General features: G+C 36.8%; 1 protein-coding gene across 1 annotated transcript; it reads right to left on the bottom strand.

Moving 5' to 3' along the window:
• Positions 1-2,929: 2,929 nt before the first annotated feature.
• LOC114579302 (alcohol dehydrogenase class-P-like) lies at positions 2,930-3,716 on the bottom strand. The gene has a single exon (XM_028693433.1). The coding sequence runs from the start codon at positions 3,714-3,716 to the stop codon at positions 3,036-3,038; it is 681 nt and encodes a 226-aa protein (XP_028549266.1). The 3' UTR covers positions 2,930-3,035.
• Positions 3,717-22,207: the final 18,491 nt, after the last annotated feature.

Genomic DNA, 22,207 nt, shown 5'->3' on the forward strand with positions numbered 1-22,207 from the left:
ATCTTGTTCATAAATAAATGTTAATTGAATTACTATCTGATCCTACGATGTATATAGAGGCTGTCAAACTGGTCGAATGGAGAAAATCTATGGGCGCTGAGTTCTTTGCGTTACAAAATAAGGCACATGGAGCCTCGTTACACCTCCTCCAGAAGCATCCATTCTGGGATGCAAATGGACCTTTCGCACCAAGATTCATTCGGACGGCTCAATTGCGTGCTACAAAGCTCGACTCGTCGCTCAAGGAAATCACCAAGAATATGGATTAGACTATACAAAAATGTTTAGTTCTGTTTCCAAGCTACATACAATTTATATCTTACTAACTATAGCTCTTCATAATGAATGGCAGGTCCAACAACTCGATGTCACAAATGCATTCCTTCACGGTTCTTTATCGGAGACGGTCTACATGCAATAACCCAAAGGGTTCGAAGATAAAACTCATCCGGATCATGTTTGTCTTCTTCACAGGCTATATATGTCCTCAAATAAGCCCCACGATAATGGTACAACACGTTTACATCCTAAGTGCTGACTCTCGGGTTTGAGCAAAGCAAATCTGATCCTTCCTTGTTTATCGTTTGACAACGACATATACACATATTTCTCCTAATTTATGTCGATGATATTCTTATAACCGTTAACGACAAGGAGGCCATTAACAATATATTACAAAAGCTCAACACTCAATTTTCCATGAAAAATTTAGGTGTTACTAGCTCATTCCTGGGCATTCAAATCGATCAGACCAATCAGAAGTACTTCCTATCTAAAAAATGGTATGCCTGGTCCATCTTGGATCAAGCACAACTAACCAGGTGTAATTCGCTCTCCAACCCCACATGCACCAAGCTTCCATCTGTCATACTGCAAGATCAGCAGCTAACCGATCCTTCAATGTACCGGAAGATAACTGGCTTCCCGCAATACTTAAATATAACCCGTCCTGATATTTCATACAGTGTTAATATGCTCTCTCAACACATGCACGATCCAGAGTAGCATCATGTCTACCTTGTTAAATGACTTCTGTGATACATAAAAGGTACACTTGATAATGGGTTGCCTATTACATAATCTAACTTAATCCTTACTTCCTTTTTAGATGCGGACTGGGCAGGCGATCCCATATCTCACAAATCTGCTTCGGGACACTGTTCATTTATAGGCAAAAACCTCATTTCTTGGACTGTCAAAAAGCAACACACGGTCGCCAGATCATCCACCAATTCAGAGTATCGTGTACTAGCATCTCTTACATCTGACATCATATGGCTCCGCAAATTGGTTGTTGACTTCAAATTTCCTCAAGACTATCCAATCGATCTATTTTGCGTTAACACTTCCGCAATAGCATTGGCAAACAATCCTGTCTTTCATGCTCGCACCAAACATATTGAAATTGACCAACGCTTCATCCGTGATCACATTTAGCACAATAACATTTGACTTCTCCCTATCAGCACCATCGATCAAGTTGCGGACATATTCACAAAATCCCTATCCAGTCCAAGATTTCATCAACTATGTCTCAAACTAACGGTCACTCAAGACCCTTCAGTTTGCAGGAGCGTATTAGCAACTTGATATATGATTATCTGCTATTATAAATAGCTGACGTGTCTAAATCTGATTAGTTGTGAAGTTGTAAAGCTGTCACATTTCCTTTTATATATACTGCACTCTGTCCTGTAAGAAACACATAGAATTATTTTCCTTTCTTCAACATCTCTATTTTCCTCTTCTTTCTCATCTCTTGTGCTCAGTTTTTCACAGATATGTTTGTGAATGAGCTTATTTGATAGTTTAAAAAATATTGCTTGATATGTTCACGAACAAGTTCTATGTAATTGTTTTTTAGAATGATGTGGTACCGTTTTACCATAGCATAAGGGAAGAATAGCAAAATGCCTACTTAACTGAATGTCAGCTTGGCCACTCATTCTGAACGACCTTCACGTTCTCCACTTCCTTCTTATTTTCATAATTAGTAGTATCTTAATTATTTCTTTTAGTCATTACCCATAGTACCCTCACTAGTTTCTTCTACATAAGTATATACCAATAGTGTTGGCTAAAAAACGCAGTTATCTGAAATCAATATTACTTTCTACTATTCCATTGCTTGTGTTGTTTTTGCTGTGAGGTCTTCAGTTGCAGGTATTCGAGGAGGATCGCCTCCAGGTTCTACATCATAGAAGGCTCGATAAGACTTTTTTGTTAAGTTAAAGAACATTTTGAAGTAGAGCTTGTTTATAGCTCGACAAGACTCATTTGTTTAAAGCTAGCTAAGCATGAAACGAATCGAACATGAATCAAATATGAACCGAACAAGAGCACCCATGAATTTAAATGAAGCAAGTTTTAACACAAACAAAAAACCTCGAATCAAACATGAACCGAACTTGAACAACCTGATCATAAACGAACTCAAATATCAACACGCATACTCGGCTCAGCTTAGCTCGTTTCCATTCGTACTTCTCTTGTTAAGTTTGAATATTCTTACCAAGATTTTGGTATTTTGTGGATCAACATGATTCTGGATTAAAAATTTTTTTAGGAACTCATTTTTATTTGGATCATATTTTAATTTTCCCCAACAGTCAACATCAAGCTATTTGTCGAATTTTCCCTTTGGGGTTTGGATGGAAAAGAGATGTTGTGGTGTTGGGTTGGGTGGGCAAGAGGGGGCTCAACGAATCCACGTCGATGATCTGGTGGCCGTGACCGGATAACTCCAAGAACTCCTTGGAAGATGGATCACCACCTGAAATCCTTCAGGATATAGAAACCCAAAAAGAGTAAAATTACTCAAATATTATTCATATCTCAAAATCTAATCTCTATTACAAGTAAATGCTCCTATTTATAGACAAATGTAACCCATAATATGCTACACTCAAACCAAGAGAGCACTAATTCTATGTAACCATATACGCTACCAAAAGAAATAAAACTAGACTGAAGTTTAATCGGATAAATCAGCTCAGCTCCGGCGTCATACTACCGGGGTAGGAGGAACTTCAGGCTCATAGAAAAATGTCCAGTTGGACACCATAAAGAGGTGGATTTGGTTGGCTAAACCAATCAGGATAGGTCCACCCGCTGTCAATTTGCCTACCAATCTTTAATTTCTCAATAATAGTATAAGCAGGTGGAATTGGCTTATCATAATCCTTGGGATTCATAAATTCATTTATACCAAACTTTCTTTCTCTCTCAAATCGGTTTGGATTGAAGTCAACACCAATAATGTGTGATTTTTCGGCAATTCTTACACCTGCTGCTGTGCCAAGACCAACTGCTCTGAGATAAAAAATGATTACCTTGGATATTTTTTTTGGCTCTGCAACATATAGCATTGCCCTGAACTCTGTGGAAATACCATAACTGACCATATAGGCTTTGTCTAGAGGAGCATATGGATCAAGCTTGGCAAGATAGTTATCATTAACTACTGTGTATTCACAAAAGGGAGAAGTTATGAGAAAGCGGTGCATCAGGGTTCCCTTTGTTGTTTTAGGCAGCTCCACCTCCACTTTATCAATCACTTTTGGAACATAGTGAGCGAATAGTTTCGATTGTACATTTTCATATATGCTCTTATCATAGTTATCATATGCGGGTTGCTGCCAATCAAGAACTCCATCGAACACGTCATCCTCATACACGGGTTCATCAAAGACAGGCAAAGATGGCGATTTCGACATCGAATCTTCAATTTCTTCGAAGATGAGCTCGACCGAGGGTGGGGTGGAAGATATCTGATCATCCGAAATGCCCTTATCGTCATCATCGGTTCGTAAGGTTCTTCATTCAATCCTTGACAATCTTAATTTGAGTCGGGCAATTTCTTGTAGAAGATCTTCGATTTCTTCTTCTTGACATGATCCCTGCAATGTCCATCGAGAAGGCATCTTGTTTTGTTCTTCAAGAACATAAACTAATCTAGAGCTAAGGAAATGCAAGAATGCCCACAGGCTGTTCAGATGTTCTTAGGCAAAGGCTCCACACTGGAGATGACTCTCGGTCGCTATAAGACCTCTTCCTCCATCGTCCACGCCCCACGTGCAGTATACACCTGCCACCGAAGCCTCCTCCAGCTTCCGTTTTGTGGATGAATCAGCCTGAAATTTGCTGCCTATAGCTTTCTCTGGTCCGCACACTCAACCAGCGATCCTCCTACTGTTCCCACGCGGGTTTGGCTCCCATGTTTCTTGCTTTGGCGCACGTTCTGAGATGACTCTCGGTCTGCGATGCCTAGCAGCACATGCACTTCCTGCAGATCAACCGCCTCCGGACCGCACCTGCTCCGCAGCTTCTTATTTATGGACTAGGAATTAGAGGCCTCTTAGAAGGAATTCTGAATGCTAAATGAAGATTCAGACAGATCTTTATTGCATAATTCATGAACCGAAAGAAGGGGACTGCGGCTGCAATTATAGCCACAACAGTTGTTTGGAGAACAAGAAAGTTGACAGCAGCCTTAAGGAAGGAAGGAAGACCTTGTTGTTCAGATCGTTTGAAGAAGGTATAGTAGCCGAAGAAGACAACAACCTTCTTGGTTGCTGGACTGCACTTCTTGCCTATAGGAGGAAGTTTTTTTTTTCCAGTCAAGAGAAATAATTGACACTAGAGCTTATGCACTTTGCTAAAACAAGAGCCGACAACTGGGAAGGAGATGGAGTTGGCCACCACTTGGAACTTTGTCCAAGATACAGGAAATAAAATAAGAAGAGCCTCCCGGTTTTGCCAATGAGTCTGACTCGCCACCGAAGCCGTTCCGCCACCGAAGACGGGTCGCCACCGAAGCCGTTCCGCCACTGAAGAAGGGTCACCGCCGTAGATCAACGAAGCCGAAAATTGGCCACCAAGAATCAAGACAGCACTCTGATGGCCACCGCAAAGCTAGCACGACCAAGTTCATGGAGGTAGCAGCTAACGCCTCCAAGGGGTCTAAGAAGACCTTCTAAATTGCTATGGCTCTCTTTTCACCACCGTCCAGAAGAAATTAAACAAACAAAACTATCTCCGGCATCTTCCCGGCTCTGATACCAAATGACACTGGACCGGAGGGGGCTCGACGAATCCACGTCGATGATCCGGTGGCCGTCGCCGGATAACTCCAAGAACTTCTCGGAGGAGATAGATCACCACCTGAAATCCTTCAGGATACAGAAACCAAAAGAGTAAAACTACTCAATTCTTATTCATCTCCACAATCTAATCTCTATTACAAGTAAATGCTCCTATTTATAGACAAATGTAACCCATAATAGGCAACACTCAAAACAAGAGAGCGCTAATTCTATGTAACCATATACGCTACCAAAAGAAATAAAAATAGACTGAAGTTTAATCGGATAAATCAGCTCAGCTCCGGCATCATGTAGTTGATGCATGGAGCTGATGCTGATACAGGTGGTAATTCTTCCAGTGCAAAGGGGATGTCTTGCTTACATAAAGGGAAGGAGGTTCAATATAGGGGTGGTTTTCATGTTGGAGCGGATGCTGCAGGACTGCTTTCGGCGGGAATTTCTAAAGAGGCCTGATACGTCATGTAAAAATTATCTTGATCGGGCATGAATCTCGAGGCAAAAGCCAGTTGGAAACTTCAAAAATTAATTTTGGGAGCGCCCGAACTCCGATTTCAGCAAACTTACAGTCAAGCTGAGCGTCTAGAAAATACGAACCCAATGACACCAAGATAAACGCAATCCGAGCCCAAATGAGTCTGAATCGAGGGCTCAAAGTGCTATCGAAAGGTTCAAACAGCAATTTGAGTTACCAAAATGTCTCCGATTTTGACGAGCTTATACTCGAATCGAACGGTTCGACGAGACAAATCCAACGAGCCCAAGATCGATGAATTCCGACATCATTAAGACCTCCAAATGTCCAACGAACGGTGCACGATCTAAGGGTTCACCATCGGCCGTCGATTCGAACCACTCCCTATTCGCCCTTGATCTCACACCTATTTACAGGCCATGCCACTCCAGAAAATCTATAAATAGAGCCCTCATTCTTCACAAGAGAGGAGCTAAGCAAGAGAGAGAACAAGAGAAGAGAAGGAAGGAGCTCCTCCTCGACAGCCGCCGGACCACCGCAGAACCTCGCCGGACCACCGCCGGAACCTCGTCGGACCACCGCAGGAACCTCGTCAGACCACCGCAGGAAACTCGCCGGATCACCGCAGAACCTCGCCGAATCACCACCTTAAGGCCCGACGTTCAGCCCCTACGTCCTACTGAAGACCCGACGTCCTGCCAAAGACCCGACGTCTTGTTCAAGGCCCGACACTCAGTCCCTACGTTCTGCCGAAGACCCGACGTCCTACTCAGGGCCCGACGTTCAGTCCCGACGTCCTGCCAAAGACCCGACGTCTTGTTCAAGGCCCGACACTCAGTCCCTACGTTCTGCCGAAGACCCGACGTCCTACTCAGGGCCCGACGTTCAGTCCCTACGTTTTGCCGAAGATCCGACGTCTTACTTAAGTAATTGATTGTAATCTGATCACCCTTGGAGGCGATTCAGTCCTTTATAATCAACTCAAAATCTAGTGGAATCATTTTCAACTGGGCTAGGCCTCGTGGTTTTTCCCTTTTAAGGGTTTTCCACGTAAAAAATCTTGTGTTCTCTGTGTGTGAGCTAGTTATACGTACAACGCTAAGACACAGAATTAAATCTCTATCGCCGCGTATTTTCTAGCCCGCAACAAGGCCTATGTTGTGTTTCCTATAGAATTCCAGGCTTGTTCTAATCGGGATCAAAGCTCAGCGAGGGAAGGGGGTAGAAACTGTTGACGCCGAAAAGATGATTTGTAATCAAATAAAGGCTGAATTGGACAATATTGGTGTTTACACCGAGTCTAAAGTTAGAGCCAGCACTACTTTGAGAAATGCAAATTTGGCCAGCAAGATGAAGTGGACATTAGATTCTAAGACACATTATTCTACGTTGATTCATTACTGTATCGAAGAAGGTAGCCTCATATGATAATGCCTCTCATGTTTAAGGTTTTGGGATGAGATCATCAAATGGATTACGTTGTAGGAGATCATGAGGTTGGAGTTAGAGAAGTTGTTGTGCAGCTGTTTTCTGGGTTATCTCTGGATGACATTGTGTGTCTTTCTAGAGATTTAGTTGCTGCTTTGAAGAAGGATAAAGCTTCAGCAAAATTTTCAGCTAAGAGAAGTGTTGGATTGCTATTGTGTGCCTTGGTGCTTCATATTGGTCCATGTCACTTATTTTGCTTTTCAATCTAAAAGGGCACAAATCTAGAAGTTCGTTGTCTCTTGTCGATCTATTGTTTTCTTTACTTATAATATGCCGATTCAAGTATTTATTTTAAGGAGGCTAATTTTTATTTTCCGTGTGTCTTTTTGGGATCACTGGATGTTAACCAATCTATTTGGTTGTTTTATAATATTTGGAGTCCTCATCATCCCGATTTGATCAAGAAGATAATGGTTGAATCCCAAATTCAATATGTTAATTGCATATTGGTGGTAATAAAACGTAAGATGTTAGAAAGAGATGAAGGGTTTTTCTTAGTTATGTTGGTGGCCATTATTGGTCCACGCTCTTTCGTATTTGCATTTTATTTTTTTAAAAAGTTATTTTTTCTCTCTCATCTTTTGTAAAGAGAGGATTAATTTATTGCTTTGCTTATCTTTTTACTCTTCTTGTTTCGGTTCCTTTATTCAGTTTATAAAATGCTTCAAGCGAATCTTTAAAAAAATCTAAACAACTACAATGCATTTTTCACTCATCCAAACAACTAAAAAGCATTTCAAATGCAATACATTAATTTTACAGCGGATTTCTTTTGCACCACATTCCTATTTTTAGCCAATCCATCGGACGCTTAGTAAAATCATAAAGATCACCCGTTCATATATTTATTATTTTCAAAAGAAGATCAAATATAATTGAAGAAACAAAAGAAGATCAAATTATAGTAGCATAAATGATTTACTTACAAATACTTAAAGCTTGAAAAGCATTTTTCTTATTATCCCATTCAGTCAAGATATGACCTTCAACACATATTCTCATATAATTTTTAATTGAAGCTGGCGTGTTGGAAAAGGAGCTGCATGCACCCATAGAATTCCTGCAAAAAGATGCGAAAATGAAAGAAATTTATAGAATCTGCCCCACCTCACGGCTTTATAAAGAGATAAGGGTTTGAACCAAACACTTTCAAAGCTAGACGTAGAAAATCAAATACTACAACGACTACTACAGTAACAACAAAAACAAATATCAAGCTCTTATCCTACAATGTGAAGTCAGCTACATAAATTTTTCTTTTTCATTGAGTCATGTTAAGAGTCAAAATCTCATTTAAATCTAATAAAAAGGGTCATTTCTGATCTTTTCTAACCAAGTCTTCTTAGGGCTATCTCTTCTTTTCTTAACATAAGCCAAATCTAATATGTCTATTCTTCTAACTGGGTTTATAGGAAGACCGTTGTTTTATGTGTCCAACCATCTAAGATGACTCTCCCTATTCTTATCATTATTTGTAGAAAATCAAATACTGAAAGGAAAAAAAAAAAAAAAACAGGAAAAAAATATATTATAAATTAGGCTTGCAAGATACTCAACGGATTTTATTCAGATATAAAATTTGCATGTAGAGCATGGATCCGTAACTGGATTTTACATTTATGTAAGCTTTTGAATATTTTTTTTTGTATGAATTTGAATCATACTTATCTGTCATGTAGACTGTATTAATATTATTATTATCCGAATCTTCGTTATTATAAGTCATTTATATCAATAGTAATGCAACAATACTTCATTATAATTAAAAACAATAATCTAATATGTTGTAATGACGAGTGAACATTAAAAATATTAGATATGGTTGCAAGCTAAAAAATTTGTGATAATTGAGAAAGAGTTTTATTTTTAGTTTTTCATGAAGATCTCATATGAGAATAGATAAAAGAAATGCAACAAAAATTAGAGCTTTTACGTGGAAAGTCTGAAAATTAAAAAAATAATAATAAGGCGGTTAAAATAATTAACTAACTGTGTTAACAAAATTATAAAAGTCTGAATTGAAAAAGATGGAATTACAAAGTATAGCATATAAACTTGACTTCATATGAATGTGATGAATCATGGAGATGTAATGAAGAATGGAGTTATTTTTTTTTTTTTTTTAAATTGCAAAATGCATTAAACAAAGAAAAAAAACCCCTAATACAATCTACTAAGTGATAGGAATTCTATCACTATCCTCCTTTAATAATAACAAGAAATTAGGAGGAATCTTATTTGAACAAAGATCATCCCAAATAAAATCACCCAACAAAGCCAAGTTAGCACAACAATCGACTAACTTATTACAATCACTATCTACCCAATTAAATAAAAAATAATCAAACTCTTTGAGGAACAAGAAGTCTTCATACCTAGCATCATGGATCGGAAATGGTTCCTTAACTGCAGACTTTAGATAGTTAATAACATTGTAACTATCACTTTCAAGAATAATACCTTTTGAATCCATCATCCACTCCTTGATAATCTTATTTAAAGTTTGGAATGCCAATAGCTCCAGAACTCCATTTTCCCAATGTGTTCATTTGATTCCAAAAGCAAGGAGAAATCTATCTTTATGATCTCTAAAAATCCACCAATTCCGGCTTCATTAGATCTAAACAAAGTTGCATCGATGTTGACTTTAATCCATTTGGGGGGAGAAGGATGCCAAGTATTTGATAATGGTTTTAACAACCGATTAGCACCCTAGTGATTCCAAATTGAATTCAAATTTAGAGAAATAGAAGTAGTACTAATGGCATTTGAAACTACATAAGATAGCCCAATCTCTTTCCCCTCATGGATCAACTTGTTTCTACTTTTCCAAGAGAAAAAAGCTAATGAAGAATATAAATTTGCAGAGAACATGTTTACCTTCGACATATATTTCACTTCCAGCATGCATTCCGTCCATGAATTAAATGTAGGAATTGAGAAACCCCATATATTCACCAAATTAATTGCTTGTTTCAGCTTTCCACATTTAACTGCCAAATGCTCTTAATTCTCCACTAAATCACATCCTCTAGGACAAAGATTATCATTTTCTAATCTTCTGTACATAAGAAAATCTTTTGATGGAATTGCATTCCTCCACAGGCGCCACCAGAACCATTCTACCCGTGGAATCAATTTAAGTTTCTTAAACCAGCTCCAGGTGTCAAAATTATCTTCTGCATAAGACATGGCTAATGAAGCTATAGTCTTACCAGAAAAAGACTTAACAAGTTCCATTTCATCATCAGGTTGCTTCGGGTATTATTTAATTTGTAAAATTACATCAACCAATTCTTTCCCAAAGAATTTCAGAAGTTCAACTTGATTCCAATTACCATTATAGATAAAATTCTCCAAGCTTGGAAACTCACCTTCAACTCCGATAATGAAAGTAGGCCATAGCTCCAGTCTTTTATCCCATATCCACCAGTCTTTTAAAATGTTGTTAGATTTTCCTGCAGCAATTTTGATCTTATTACCGGTTGTAAAGCTTTAGCTCCGCATATTAAAATCTTCCATGAAGGAGAATTGAACCGCTTAACATCAACATGCATTACATTCCTTCAATATTTTGTTGATAAAGATTTATTAAGTAAGGAGTCCTGATTCTTGAAGAAATTCAAAGTGAACTTAGCTCTTAAAGGTCCTAAAAACTGCACTGCTGAATGGACCCCTCTGCCTCCATCACATATCAGTTTACAGAGATCTTCCCAGGCCACATAATGAAAACCCGGATTACCATCATCCTTCCTCCATAGAAAATCTCTACACAATCTATCTAATTCCTTCAAAATAATTAAAGGAATCAAAGTGTGTACAGAGAAGAAACTTGGTATTGAAAGAATTGCAGACTTGATTAGAACTAGTTTGCCTAGAGAGGAAATATGTTTTCTCCCCCAAACATCCAATCTAGATGATATTTTATCCAGTATATGTAGGAAATCAGAGTGTTTCATTCTTCTCAATGACATTTTCACACCCAGATACTGCAGCTCCTTCACCTCCTTGAATCGCAATAGATTTGTGATACTTCTTCTCTGTTTTCTACTCAATGATTTCCCAAAAATAACTACATATTTTTCCCTGTTAACCTGTTGTCCCGTCCAGCAACAGTAACCTTTTAAAATTTGCTGAATCAACTTCACTTCCCCATTATTTGCTTCAGAGAGAATTAGGATGTCGTTGGTAAACATAAGATGGATAATTTTTGGAGCCAACAGAGCTACTCTAATTCCCAAATTATTTCCCTTCAATTCAAATGCATTAGTAAGCAGTTGATAGCATAAGATGAAAAGGTAAGGAGATAGTGGACAGCCCTGCCTAAAGCCACTCTTCCCTTTTATCCATCTAGAACCAATTCCATTAATCATAATTGAAAGATAAGGATCTTTACACATTCCATCAAAAGTTAAGAAAATTTCATAGGAAAGCCAAAACAATGAAGAACTTGGTTAAGTGTTTCCCAAGCTATACTATCATACACTTCCTCCATATCTACCTTGATAGCAACCAAACCTTTTTTACATTTTGAGAATCTAAACTTGTGGAAGATTTCTTGTGCAAGGAGGATGTGATCTGATAAAGATCTTCCTTTGATGAAAGCCGATTGAACATCCATCACCAATGAATTAATTACTTTCATCAATCTATTCAACAAGATTTTTTCATCAATCTTATAAATTGACATACAAAGACTAATTGGCCTAAAGTTGGAAGGAAGAAGAGGGTTGCTTACTTTAGGAATAAGCACCACCAATGTTTCTTTCCATTTAGAGCACATCCTCCCCGATGATAAGAAGAGATAAATTGCTTGGAAAACATCCTTACCTATCACTTTCCAATAGGCTTTAATAAATGAGAAAGAAATGCCATCCTTCTCGGGAGAAATATTATTTCCAAGGCTTTTAATATCCGTTTCCACCTCCTCAAATGTGAAGTAATGATCAAGAAACTTACATTCATCACTGTTTAAAACTTTGGATGTAGTCGGCCAGCCATTCAAACAACACTCCCTTTATCTCCATTTGTTCCCAAAATATTTGAAGAAAACCTCTCTAATGGCTGATATATCATCCAGTAGATGTCCTTCCTCATTTTTAATTTGGTTGATGACATTTCCATTTCTTCTACCATTAGCAAATGCTTGGAAACAATTTGAATTAATATCTCCCTCCTTAAGCCATTTAACCTTGGCCCTTTGTCTCCACCAAGTGTTCAATCGTGCTAGAGTTACATTCAAATCATTTATTTTGGATCTCAACAAAATAAGATCTTCTTCCTTGAAACTGCTACCATTTGCTTCCAGCATTTGCAAATCATCAATTTCCTTCTTCGAACTCTCCTTGAGTTCCAAAAGATGTTTGTGTTTGGCTTTGCTCAAAAAAAAAAAAAAACAAAGCTCTTAGGGACCTATAGAATTTTTTGTTGAGGCCTTCCATAGCATCACCACTGACAGCCTTACTCCAAGAATTTTGAACAACTGATGAAGACACCGGATAAGATAACCACACATCCTCAAATCTCAAAGTTTTGCTACGAACATTCCAGGCCGGGGTAAGTACAAATTTGCATTACATTAGCTATGTTTGGGTCACTAATTTTTAGTACCTACGTTAGACTTAGGTTCTGATGCAAGCTTAGGCTATAAGACCTCAACCACCAGGAAATAAATCCCAACTTTCTAATGTAATTGAAGATTTAAATTTAAAATCTCTTTCAATTGAATTCAAGCTGAACCCTTAGGATAGGTTGAGATGTTTCTGAAGTAATTCAAAATCTCAAAACACTACCTACCCTTCTTCTTTTGACTACAGAAATAAGTGCTCATTTTTTATCCACTCCCTGTTGAATTTCTAACCTTACCTCCTTTGACATCAAACTTTAAGAATTGTTAAATAAAAATTTTATCACTATTTTAATCGAGAGTATTCGTAGGAAACTCTAGTTTCCTATAATGTAATTAACTATGAGGGCGTATGCTCGTAGGAGATTTAGAAACCCAGACTAGATTTTTAAAATCAAAATTTTCAAAAGATTTATTTAATTATCTTCGCGAAAATTCAAAATTCAATGATCGTTATCTCCATTTTCAAAAGATCAACAGTGATTGATAACTTCTTTCCTCAGGGAGATATATCAATTACCATTGTGATTTTGATTATGAAATTAATGATCTCTTATCCAAATTATTATAGTCAAATAATTTATTGAATATCATTTTGAACTTTTGAGATCATATGTTATCTCTCTTGAATTTGCCTATGATAATCAGGATAAAATTAAAAGTTTTGAGATTTGAACTAATTAGGGAATGGTATATTCGCCTCATGAGATGATATACTATTTATAATGACGTGTTTGATTTCAAAACTAAAATTCTAGAAATTTAACTTTCCCAAAGAAAATTAAGATTTTCAAAATGATATTTTTCAATCAAACAAACAATGGCGACTCCACTAGGGAATGGTATAAATTTTATTGCATCGATAGCTTTGACTACCTTTCCTTATATTGGTCCCTCTCCCATTTCTTTCTTGGGTGAGTGTGGCCAACTCAATTAAGACATGTTAAAAGAGAGGCGAGTGTAAAAAACCTCCCTCTAAGTCGGGCTTTGACATTTTGCCTCCAAGTTCATTGGTGGAGCGAAAGAGTCAAGTCAAGCTTTTCAAAACTTGCCTGTATATGTTGCAAACTTGCATGCGAATAAATGTCTAGCATGCTGAGTTTCACAATTTACAGGAGACCCTTCAATTTCAAAATCATAGTTTCAAGTCTTTAACAAAATCCAATCTTTTCAAATCCCAATCGATCCCTATATTCTATCACTACATATAGAATTATAGATCTTAAAATCCTAAACATGTGATAGAATATAAACACTTTCAAATTTTACTCAAAGGATCGATCAAATTGACAAAAGTCAAGCTTTGACATTTCGCTCCCAAACAGTTCGCTGGGGTGAAAAGAGTCATGTCGGTTTCTTTGAATTTTCCCCCAAAATTTGTAAACCTTTACGTTGAATGTGAATTCAACATATTGAGTTTCAAGATAAGGGGAGATTCTATCAATTTTTAGAAAATTTAAGATCTCTTTAAAAATCTTTCAAATAATTCAAATCAACTTCAACTATCGTTGCCATGTGTCTCCTATGTCATTCTGTTGTAGTTTAACATATGCAATGCAAATCCAAAACTCTCCAATCAATTCTGGACTTTGACATTTAACCCACAAATCACTTTGTGGAATGAAAGAGTCAAGCCTAGTTTCTCAAGATCTTTTGATTAATTGTATAAACCTGCATATTTGAACAAAACTAAATATGACAAGTTTCAATGTCTGAAGAAAATCTGTTCAGTTCCATCCTCAAATGCAAATTCAATCTAAAGTTTAACTTCAATCTCAACATTAAACTCAAGTTTGACTTCAACCTTAATTTCAATTCCAATTTTGATTTCAAAGCCAAATCTGGGCTTTGATATTTTGCCCCAAGTCAATTGGTGAAATGAAAGAGTCAAGCCTGATTTTTGGATTTTTTATATCAATTTCGTGAACCTACATGATTGAGTGAAACTCAACATGTCGAGTTACAAAATTTGAAGAAGATCCATTCGACTTTAATTTCAAATTCAAATTTAAATCCAACTTTAAGTCTAACCACAATTTCAACCTTAAGTTCAAACTTAATTTTCATTTCAAATTCAACTTCAATCTTGATTTTAAATTCAAATCCGGGCTTTGACATTTCTCCCCTAAAGTCATTTAGTGGGATCAAAGAGTCAAGCCCGATTCCTTTGATCTTCTTTTTAATTTTTGTAAGACTACATATTTATGTGAGGCTCAATATGTTAAGTTTCAAAATCTAAAAGAGATCCATTCAATCCTAACTTTAAGTTCAAATTCAATTCCAAATTGAAATTCAATTTCAACCTCAATTAAAATTGAATTTCAATTTTGAATTCAAATCTAATTTTAAGGTTAAGATACAAATTCAAATTCAACCTTAAGTCCAAATTCAATCTAAACCTTAAACCCAAGTTTGATTTCAATAATAAATTAACCTTAAAGTTGATTTCAAATTCAAATTGGGACTTTGACATTTTCCCCCAAGTTAGCCAATGGAGAGAAAGAGTCAAGTCTAGTTTTTAAGTCAATTTTATGAACCACCATGTTGGGTGTAAACTTAACATGATTGAGTTATAAAATTTTGAATAAAATCAATGAAGTTTAAAATTCAAATTCAATTTCAAATCACTAATTCAAGACACTCTTAATTCCAGGAAATCAAGCACTCAAATGGCTGAGAAACTCATCTTCTCACTGAATAGAGATGTGCTTGTAGAAGAAATTATTAATGGTAATTTAATTCAGTATGAGATAGAATTTTAGAATCTCAAGATTTAAATTAACGGGGAAACACTGATTGATCTATCTACCATGATACAAGGAGATTCTTCCTTAATTGAAATTACTTTAGGGTCAGGAGTTGACTCCCCCATCTCTAAGATGGTGGTCATTGTCGCCCATTTACCCAATGTATCCCCTGCTCAGAAGGATAAGAACTAGTAGTCAATAACGATATTGAGCTACCATCTCAGTCCGAGATCGGGTCAAGTTCTAGCACCCCTATCATCGGCAGGGACAAGATGAAGAATTACCTTCGATGAGGTAGAAAAAGGAATATTAAGGCTAGAAAGACCGTTGAGTCGGAAGCCTTATAGAGGTCCGACATTGAGGCCAATTGAGAGTTCATTGCTCCTTCTATATAGTTCCTCCCTGGTGGAAATCATTTCCACCCTTCTCCTGTTACTCAAAGGAGGGAGGTTGTAGAGAAGAGAGTGCGATATTTGATACACCTACTTGACTACTACATAAAAAGACTCAAGCAAGTCAGAATTGAGCGATCACCAAGAATAGGCCATAGGCCCCCAACTGAGGGTTATGACCCCATCCACTCTATTAAAGGATGTTAAGGTGCATTACTACACGTGTCCCACTACATCATCTATAGAGGAAGAGGACTAGAAATCACTCGGGGTGCCACTCTCTCGACTACTAGCCTAGTAGTAATTTGAGAGGAGAAATAATCTAAGATTGTGTCAGATTGTGATACTGTCAAAATTTAAAATTTGAACGAGGTCGTATCTCGATAAATCTTTTTATTATAATGATGCCGCATTATCTAGGGATAGTGCATACCCTATAACAGTCTCTCCCTCTAAAGAGATTATAGGAATTCAATTCCATGTTGATATGGGTCTTGCCATCTAGACTTGCAACCATTAAGGAAAACTTACCAATTTCTCAATTGTACCGGGACCGAATTTTCAAGATAGTTGATTCACCTTTTTAATCGAAATTGACCTCTACCTTAAGTCTTAAGCAGGAGATAGTTGTAGTTGACTCCATTAAATGTTTGAATGTTCCTCCCTCCCACCGCTTTCGTGGGTTGATTTAACTTTTGAATTAAAACCTACCTCAATCTTAAGTTGACTTCAGAAATGAAAATTGTATCAATTTTTTAGCAATCTTCTATCTTAATAAGCGATTCTCGCATGTCTAAAATCTGTTCAATGATTTTCAAAAGTTAATCCGATACTCTTTTCAAAAAGATTGGATGTGCTTTGAGGATTATTCTTCCTTGTATAAGAGAATGACTTTTCTTTCCTAATACTTGATATATAATCCCAGCATTTAAAAAGAGAGCAATCGTTTTAAGATTTTAAAGAAAGTGAAGCCTTTTCTCAAATTCAATTGAAATCAAAAGATGCACGAATGCGTCAAAAGTCAAAAGATGGGCGAATGTTCAATAATAATCAAAATTAAAGTTGCGCAAAGTGCGCCATCAGAAAAAAAGAAGAAGAGTAAGAGGCCTTCCTTCCTTTAAATCTTTAAATCTTAGAAAAAACTCGATCAACTCTGAATACTTGACTTTGAAAATCTTGATCCCGATTTTTCACCATGCATGAATTATCTATCAGATAGAAGAATGCTGTGCAAGAGAATTGAGAAGATCAAATTTCTACTTTTGACTTAAATCCTTTAGAACTATTTTTAATTCAAAATATATATAAGGGAGACCATAGTTTAGTTTCTACAATACTTGGTCTAGGTCAACAAAACCAAAATCCTTCAATATTAGTTGGAGTCGACTCTACTTCTCACTCTAATTGATAAATTTGTTCCAGTTTATCATTCTGACAGAGTCCAAATGATTAGAGAAAATTTCCAATAAATGGAAAGAATCCTCTACTCCTGATAAAATTCAAATCCCGTCGTTGAGGAGTATATGATAAATCTAGACTCAATCCTCTGTGTGGAGCAAGTTTCCTCCACATATGATCATCCAGACCCGATCTTCCATGAGAAGCAATGTTTCCTTCTCATAAGATCTTTAAGTTTCTCTTCCTTAAGGATAGATGTGAGTCATAGTGCTTTCTATCCTTAGGATTAGACCCACTAGTGGTTTAGCACACCCTCTAGGGAACCATCCTAGTTTCAAATTCTAAATTTAATCTTTTGTGTAGAGCAAGCTTCCTCTCCACAAGTTAATCCTTTAGTGATGGAGCACGCCCTCTATGGCACCATCCTAAATTCAAAATCTAGACCCGATCTTTCATGGGAAGCAATGCTTCCTTCCCACATTATATTTTAGCCTTCTTTTCCTTAAGGATGGGTGTGAGTCTCAGGGCTTCCTTTCCTTAGGATTAGAATTACTAGTGATGGAGCATGCCCTCTGTGGCACCATCCTAGTTTCAAAATTCAAATTCGATTTTCTGTGGTTAGGTGTGAGTCCTAGTGCTTCCTACCCACAAGATCTTCTAGTTTTCTTTTCCTTAAGGTTAAGTGTGAGTCCTAGAGCTTTCTTTCCTTAGGATCATAATCACTAGTGGTGGAGCATGCCAGTTGTGGCACCATCTTAGTTTCAAATATAAATTTGATCTTTTAGGAGCAGGTGTGAGTCCCTGTGCTTCCTATCTCCTAGGATCTCGACTAACTAGTGGTGGATTTAAGCCTGTTGGGCCCCACTATATTTCAGTCACTTTCTTTTGCTTAAGGTTAGCTGTGAGTCCCAGAGCTTCCTTTCCTTAAGATCTGATCCACTATTGATGGAGCACGCCCTCTATGACACCATCCTAGTTTCAAATTTCAAATTGATCCTCTATGGGAAGCAATGCTTCCTTCCAACATGATCATCCTCTTCTCCTTAAGGTTAGGTGTGAGTCCCAGAGTATCCTTTCCTTAGGATTAGATCCACTAGTGATGGAGCACGCCCTCTGTAGCATCATCCTAATTTTAAAATCCAGATTATACCTTATTTAGGAAGTAATGCTTCTTTCCCATAGGGTCCTCTAGCCTTCTCTTCCTTAGGGTTTAGGTACTCTCTTCCTTAGGATTAGAACTACTAGTGGTAGAGTACGCCCCTCATGGAACTACCCTAGTATCAAACCCAAATTCAGTCCTCTATAGTTAGGAATTCTTTCTTCCTATACGATCACTCAATCTTGTTCTCCTTAAGGTTAGGGTTCCAACTTCCCTTAGGATTAAATCTACTAGTGGTAGAGTACGCTCCTCGTGGCACTACCCTAGTATCAAATAAAAATTCAATCTTCTAGGTTAAGGTCTTGCCTTCCCTTAGAACCAAATCAAAATTCAATCCTCTAAGGTTAGGTATTCCCTTCCCTTAAAACAAATTTCAAATTTAATCTTCTAAGGTTAGACTTCCCTTCGTTAGAATCAAAATCCATATTTGATCATTATAGTTAGTAATTCTTCCTACCTATAGGATCACCCAGGCTTTCTTCTTCTTAGGGCTAGATGTTCTCTTTCCCTTAGGATTAGACTCCCCAGTGATGGAGTATGCCCCTTGTAGCCCCATCCTGACTTTAATTTTAAATCAAAAATTTATAAAATCAAACTCTCCTTTTTTTAGGGAGTAAGTTTTCTCTTCACATAGGAATAGATATATTAGTTATAGACTACACTTTCGCCAACACTACCCTAGTATCAATTCAAACCCCGATTCCCTAGGGATAGACCTTTTCATTCCCTTAGGATTCAAAACATCAGACTTGACCTTTCAATTTGGTTAACGCCAATATGTGCAGTAGAACTTCATTCTATTACACATATTGTGGGTCCATTTGTTGACCTCATTTTTGTATGAGACCACTTGGACCAATCCTGACCCTAGATTAATTTAACCTCCACATAACTCTAGACTCTAGGATATATTTTAGACCCTATGATTCTTCTAGACCAATCCAAATCTTAAGATCTTTCTAAACTCAAGACCCTAGGACCTTCCTAGACCCTAGGATTCTTTCAGACTCCATACCCAATAATCTTCTTAAGCCTTAGGATCTACCTAGAACTTAAATCAGTCTAGACCTTAGGATCTACCAAGATCTTAGATCAATCAAGACATTAGGATCTACCAAGATCTTAGATTAATCAAGAACTTCAATCAATTCAAATCTTAAACCAATCTATACTTCAGTACAGACTTTAATCTAGACAATCAATTTAAATCTTAATCTATTCAAATTTCAAATCTATCGAGAGTTCAAATCAATTCATACTTCAAATCTATCTAGATTTAAAACATGTCTAGACTCATAAGCAATTCAATATCTAGCTCAAATCCCACTTGATTCAACCTTTTATCAAACCTCAATCCTATCCTATCACTTATATTCTTCCCAAATGATCATAAATGATTTGGATAATTAAAATCCAGTCATTCAAACTCAAAACCCAATTGAAACCCAAAAATCGAGACTCAAATCAAAGGCTAAAGGTTTAAGTCATGAAAGCCTTCTCTAGTGAATTTTTAAACACTTCAAACCCCACTCAAATGACCTCTAATTCAGACTATGAATTTCACATTGATAGGACATGTCTCTAGAGGTAACCATCCAAATTTGAGCCAATTCTAAGGCCTAAAAAATTGAATTGAAATCCAAAGGCTGTAAAACCTTCAAATATTTACAACCAATGCCACTAGACATGCCACCCAGTGGATCCTAACCTTAGAACTTTTTACAAAGCATCCAATCACTTTTAGACCCTTCATTATGACCTATTAAATATTAAACTACATTTTGTTGGACTCACTTTGACCCCCAGTTGACTAGGGGTCAAAATGATCAAAATGCCCCTTAAGGGAAATTTTGAAGTTTTTTCAAACTTTAACTTATCCTTCTCAAATCAAATCTTGAAACCTTCTCCAATGCATCCTAATCACCACTAGGAGTGAAATGAACTCATACCCTCAAGCTTGGTTGATCAGGTCAAAACCTTTTGACCAAAATACCCCTTAGGGGTCAAAATGGTCATTTAAACCAAATTGACCTTTCCAGACCTTGGAATCACTTCTAATTGACTAAAAATATCAAAACAAATTGGTTGAGCCTAATTCCAGCCTTTGAGTCAACTTGGTTGACCCAACACACTCCCTTAAGTCTTTTAATCGGTCATTTTAACCCATTCAACCTATCAAGCCATACAATCTCTCAAATAATTCCAATATATTATTCAAACTCATTCAAGTCAAATCAATATGGATTTTGAAATAATCAAACCTTTAACCATAGTCAAGCTTACACATACCCATGCTTACTCATTCAAACTCTCAAATGGATTATCTTAAAATCCCACTTAATCATTTCAAGAGCACCAAGCCATCATTTGGTTGCCACCTCAGCATATATTGACCCATTGACTGGTCAAACAGTCACTGGGTGGTCAAAGGAGCTTCCAAATGGTTAAAACCCTTAATAAAACTTATTAAACTCAAATCCCACTTAACCCCAGTTGTTAATACAGGCTCTAGAACCTTCTTAGGACTTATCCTAGCCCTTTGATTGATATCTAATGGCCTTGATCTTTCCCATGTGCTCAAGAAGACAAAAATTCCCTTACACATGGGAAGTCTTCTTATACCTTTGATGCTCTGCCATCTCAACTACTCCAGCATACGTGGCAGCATCAATCAACCTCCAAAGATGATCAAGGCCGTCCAAATGCACTCATGGACATTTAAATAGGGCAAATCATTCAAAACTCCATTAATTCGACACCCTAGCCTCTCTCTCTACTCAAGCTCTCTCAAGTCCTGATCCCTATTTATTTGAGCTCCCAAGATACTCCTCACTTCCCAAATGAAATCCAACTAGTAAAAGATTGCCGGAGGTAAGATTTTGGTGGGCCAAACCTTAACTCCATCCAAGTTTGATAGTGATTGATCCAGAGCTTTTTAGAATGCACTTCCAACAAGGAAAAGTAGCGTGGACAGACTACAAGTTCAGAGAGAGCAAGAACATGAAAATCAAATGGTTGGATTAGGTAAAAACTGAAACCCAAGATCTAGGTACACTAGATTAAATAACATTCTTTACAGTTCATTTTAAGTCTTAAAAGTCACATCCCCATTGATGCTCTTCATTTATTAAATCTAGGTTTAGAATTTCAAGTCATTTGATTTTCTGGTTTAAGAGAAAAGTTCAAAAAAATAGTTTTAAGGCTAGTTCACTACTGCTTGGACTGCATCAATACTGGACCGTTGATTGTGTGATTAAAAGTCCAGAATGCATCTTATCGCGGCTCTTCATAACTAGGTGATCCGCATGGTTGTCCAGATCTAGATTCATCGTGATCATAGCCATTCAATCCCAACAACGGAGGATCGAACGACTGATACCTATTGCTGACTGGGTTAAGTCATTTGCGCATGGGTCCGCTGTTCCGCCTATAATGCACTAGAGATTACGTGGCGACCCAATCATTTACAATTATTAGCCACCGGCGCATGTTTAGGATCTGCCAACCAGTGTCTTCCACGTGTCCAACTCTTCGTCAGATATTAATAATTTAACTTGATTTAATAATTATTTTGATTACTAATTAAATTTTAAATTAATTTAATGCCTTAATTAACTTAAAACTTTAAATTCAAAAAAAAAAAATAAATTCATTTTAAATCATAAAAATTCAAGTAATATATCAAACTTTTTAAAAAAATTAAGAATTTAATTTAAAACTATTTTAAAATTTTAAAAGTTAATTTATTTTTATTAACTTGAATTATTTGAATATCCTTAATATTTAATTAATATTCAATTAAATACTATATTGACTATTT

Source organism: Dendrobium catenatum, unplaced genomic scaffold (assembly GCF_001605985.2).
Source record: "Dendrobium catenatum unplaced genomic scaffold, ASM160598v2 fragScaff_scaffold_281, whole genome shotgun sequence".
In the NCBI taxonomy this organism is placed as follows: Eukaryota; Viridiplantae; Streptophyta; class Magnoliopsida; order Asparagales; family Orchidaceae; genus Dendrobium; species Dendrobium catenatum.

What these genes read in the sequence shown, in the direction of transcription:
- LOC114579302 (XM_028693433.1), bottom strand. Translation starts at nt 3,716, where the DNA reads ATGTCGAAATCGCCATCTTTGCCTGTCTTTGATGAACCCGTGTATGAG.